Source organism: Nycticebus coucang, chromosome 14 (assembly GCF_027406575.1).
Source record: "Nycticebus coucang isolate mNycCou1 chromosome 14, mNycCou1.pri, whole genome shotgun sequence".
Taxonomy (NCBI): domain Eukaryota; kingdom Metazoa; phylum Chordata; class Mammalia; order Primates; family Lorisidae; genus Nycticebus; species Nycticebus coucang.
Genome location: NC_069793.1, coordinates 3,720,813 through 3,724,879, shown reverse-complemented (window position 1 = coordinate 3,724,879; position 4,067 = coordinate 3,720,813). Strand labels below are relative to the sequence as shown.

General features: G+C 53.7%; 1 protein-coding gene across 2 annotated transcripts; it reads right to left on the bottom strand.

Annotated features, from left to right (window-relative positions):
• Positions 1 to 619: 619 nt before the first annotated feature.
• On the bottom strand, positions 620 to 2,529 carry C14H11orf86 (chromosome 14 C11orf86 homolog). Of its 2 annotated transcripts, none has more exons than XM_053561119.1 (2): positions 2,249 to 2,529; positions 620 to 1,426 (listed from the first exon to the last, which is right to left on the bottom strand). In XM_053561119.1, the coding sequence occupies exons 1-2, from the start codon at positions 2,495 to 2,497 to the stop codon at positions 1,328 to 1,330; spliced, it is 348 nt and encodes a 115-aa protein (XP_053417094.1). In that variant the 5' UTR covers positions 2,498 to 2,529; the 3' UTR covers positions 620 to 1,327. The 2 variants fall into 2 exon arrangements, with proteins under 2 accessions (XP_053417094.1, XP_053417095.1); XM_053561120.1 differs by having other exon boundaries at positions 620 to 1,423.
• Positions 2,530 to 4,067: the final 1,538 nt, after the last annotated feature.

Below are 4,067 nucleotides of genomic sequence, written 5' to 3'. Positions count from 1 at the left end.
TGGGAACTGCTCTGCCTGAGCAGGGGTCCCCCAAACCCACGAGCTGCAGGCCCAGCTCAGCCACCCTCACAGGGTGACCTTGGGCAGTCCTTCACTCGCTCAGTAATGATTTACTGAGCACCTACTGGTGTCAGACCCAGGGCCAGGCCCTAGGTCCCAGGAGCGAAGAGGACAAGTCTCCATGGAACTATCATTCTAGTGGAAGGAAAAGGCACATACACAGACAAGCTGATCACAGAGTGTGACAAGTAGAGGAGCTGTAGGGAGGTGGGCTGGAGCATCTCTGAGGGCAGAGAGGCCAGGGCATGCCTGAAGGGCAGACCCCGTGTCCTCCTCTGGACATGGAGCCCTGCCTCAGGGGCTTGAGCACCCAGGCAGGGCTTTGAAAGAGCTGGGTCCTCCAAAGCTGGCCTTGAGGTCAGCACAGGGTGGGTGCAATGCCTCTGGGGATAAAGATCAAGAGAAGAGGCAGGAAAGGCCGAGCCTCCTAGGGAACCTGCAGGGACCCAGCCAGGGAGCCCCTGCCCTACCACTCCGGGGTGCTCTGGGCTTGGCCTGCCTCACAGGGGTTGGGAGAAGCTCTGAGTCAGCAAATTAGTCACCAGACAAATCATTTACTTATGCTCAGAATCTTTATTACTGTGTTCAACCCTAATGTTGGGTGCTGGATGGGGTTGGGAGGGGAACTAGAGATTCCAAAAGTAGTAAATCCCTTCCCCTCTGGGCCTCAGTTTCTCCCTCTGTCCAGTGGGTGGGAGGAAGGCTTCCCCTGCTTCCTTCACTGGGATATTGTGAGGCTCCAAAGCCACAGACCACCAGCACTGCTCAGATGTGGTCCTTGCCCGGAGGGCTCAGCATCAGTGAGGAAGACCTGTGCCGTGGTCCAACATTAGAGGTTGATGAGAAGGGCGGGTGGGTCACAGCCCAGTGACCAGGAAATGTCTAGGAGCTTCTCAGCCATGGGCTGGCTTCAGTTGAAGTTGAAAACTGGTCTTGTGTGGGGCAGGGCATTGACACCCTCACGTGTGGGTAGGCTTCTATGACTCTCATTCAGATCATAGTCCATAGGGCCTCCCAGCCTGGAAGGCAGAGAGCAGGGCCTTCCTTTTCAGCCATTTGGGGGTCTTTGCTAAGGGCCAGCACTAGAAGGGCATCCCCACAGGGACTAGTGGCAGAGGCCTAGTTGTGCCAAGCAAGGAAAGCTGGCCACTCCACGCAGAGGAGGCTGCCCCATCCATGTCCAGAAGAGCCATGACGAGGTAGGTAGATCAGCAGACATCTGTCTCATCCAGGAGCAGTAGGGAGGGGACTGTTGCTTCCAGCATCTTTAGCTGTTGGTGCCCAGTGGGGGTTCTGGGGAGGCTGGCCGGCTGAGGGTCACTATGGGAAAGCTGGTGACAAAGCTCTCCCACCTTCTCCTTACCTGCTGGAAGACAGACATAGGCAGAAGTCAGGGCCCATGTCCCGCGGGCTGAGAGGTGGGCTTCAGTTGTTGTTCCACCCACAGCCACGAGGTGGGGGTAGACCCCAGGGAGAGAAGCACAGCTCACTAGCGACCCTTTCTCTTAGGCAGGAGGCAGGGGCCAGGAGCTAGAGGCTCCCCTGGAAGGGGTCCCCTCCACCCCCTGTAAGAGGGTCGCAGAACTTAACTTTTAGCAAGTTGTACTGGCTGCTCTCCTTGCCTCCTACTCCACTCACCCATCTAGCACACTGTCCGAGTACTCTTTTTTTTTTTTTTGATACAGAGTCTTACTTGGTTCCCCTCGGTAGAGTGCTGTAGCATCACAGTTCACAGTAACCTCAAACTCTTGGGTTCAAGCGATTCTCTTGCCTCAGCCTCACAAGTAGCTGGGACTGCAGGCGCCCACCATAATGCTCGGCTATTTTTTAGAGATGGGGTCTTGCTCTTGCTAGGCTGGTCTCAAACCTGGGAGCTCAGGCAATACACCCACCTCGGCCTCCCAAGTGCTGGGATTAAGGCGTGAACCACCACGCCCGGCCTTCAGAGTAATCATCTTGAATCAGTTCTGACCATATCGCCCTCCTGCTCTAAAACCTTCAGTGACTCCCCAGTGCCTGTGAGGTAAATGCCAGACACCTTCAGCACCCTATGAAACAGGGTTCCAGGGTAGCTCTCTCTCCAGCCTCATGTCCAGGCAGCTGTCTGTGTTTCTACCTCTGAACCTTTGCTGCAGTCCCCACTGACCCCTGCGGCAAACACCCCTCCATCCTTTGCCCCTTGCCATACCTGTTGGTACTGCCTCAGCCACACCCAGCTGCCTCTGTGCTGGGCTTGGATCAGCTGCTCTGTGTCCCCCAAGCTGACTGGCAGTTGCTCCTGAGCATCCAGCCCTTCTGTGCCTCCCTCAAGGCCCCAGGACTTGGACTTCTCATGCCCCTGTCTGAGGCTCAGTGCCCTGCGGAGTCGGCCCTCCTGGAGCTTCCTGTAGGTGGGTCGGGAGCCTCGCAAGGACTGGCTCCTTGGCCCTACTCCCATTTCTCTGGAGGCTGTAAGGACCAGACTGCTTCGGCCTCCCCAGTGCCTGTGAGGTAAATGCCAGACACCTTCAGCCACTGGCCCTCTGAGATGACCTGGCCTCTCCACCCACCTACAAGAGATCACCTGGGGGCAAAGGTTGGTGCTGCTGAGGTGGCCGTCATAAATCAAAGGGCAGGCCACAGGGGCCAAGCATCCCTGCCTTACCTTCCCTGCGAGGAGTGCAAGCCAAGCGATCGGATCATGTTGCCTCTTCCTCCTCCTTTCCCAGCAACTTCCCGACCACTCCACTCTAAGGAGTGTGGCCTCCTCTAAACTCCTGTGGCCCTGGCTTCCAGTGACACTGAGCACAGATGACTCAACAGCAAAAGGGAGACATGTTTTTCAGAGTTAGTGTAGCTCCCGCCTAGAGCAGTCTATACATACAGACAGAAAGCAGAGTGGTGGCAGCCAGGGGCTGGGGCAGGGAGGGATGAAGTCGTTGTTTAATGACTATGGATTTTCAGCTTTTAGAAGATGCAAGAGTTCTGGACATTGATTGCACAACAGTGAGATTGTAACACTACTGAACCAAAATATGGTTGAGATGATAAATTTTGTTGTCACACTTCAGGTTTTTTTTGTTTGTTTGTTTTTGTTTTTTGAGACAGACTCTCACTGTCACCCTGGATAGAGTGCTGTGGCATCATAGCTCACAGCAACCTCAAACTCCTGGGTTCTAGCGAGCCTCTTGCCTCAGCCTCCTGAGTAGCTGGGACTACAGGCATGCACCACTAGGCCTGGCTAGTTTTTCTGTTTTTTTTGTAGAGACAGAGTTTCACTTTATTGCCCTTGGTAGAGTGCTGTGGCATCACACAGCTCACAGCAACCTCCAACTCCTGGGCTTAGGTGATTCTCCTGCCTCAGCCTCCCGAGCAGCTGGGACTACAGGCGCCCACCACAACGCTCAGCTATTTTTTGGTTGCAGTTTGGCCGGGGCTGGGTTTGAACCTGCCACCCTCGGTATATGGGGCCGGTGCCCTGCTCACTGAGCCACAGGTGCCACCCCTGGCTAGTTTTTCTATTTTTAGTAGAGACAGGGTCTCACTCTTGCTCAGGCTGTAAAGTCCCACCCAGAATTTTTTTTTTTTTTAAGAAAGAAATAAAAAACAAAACAAAACAGGACAACTCCTTGTAACAGGGACAGATAACTCAGGTGATTTTGTGTGGATTAAATGTGGTCCATTGGCGTACATCAAGTGCTCAATAAAAGCGAATTGGGGGTATTTATTATTATGGGTGGATCCCTTCCCTTCTTGGTCAGTCTCATCTGTGAAATGTGTTGGTTTTTTTTGTTTACTTGTTTAGTTTTTTTTTTTTTTTGAGATAGAGTCTCACTTTGTCACCCTCAGTAGAGTGCTGTGGCATCACAGCTAACAGCAACCTCAAACTCTTGGGCTCAAGAGATCTGCTTGCGTCAGCCATCTGAGTAGGTGGAACTATAGGCACTGCCACAACGCCCAGCTGTTTTTAGAGACAGGGTCTCACTGTAGCTCAGGCTGGTCTTGAACTCTGAGCTCAGGCGATCCAC

Bases quoted from the DNA above. Each gene is read 5' to 3' on its own strand.
- C14H11orf86 (XM_053561119.1), bottom strand. From the start codon at position 2,497: ATGGGAGTAGGGCCAAGGAGCCAGTCCTTGCGAGGCTCCCGACCCACC. The intron at 1,427-2,248 runs GTATGGCAAGGG...TCTGTCTTCCAG, and splicing joins GGCTGAGGCAGTACCAACAG to CAGGTAAGGAGAAGGTGGGA.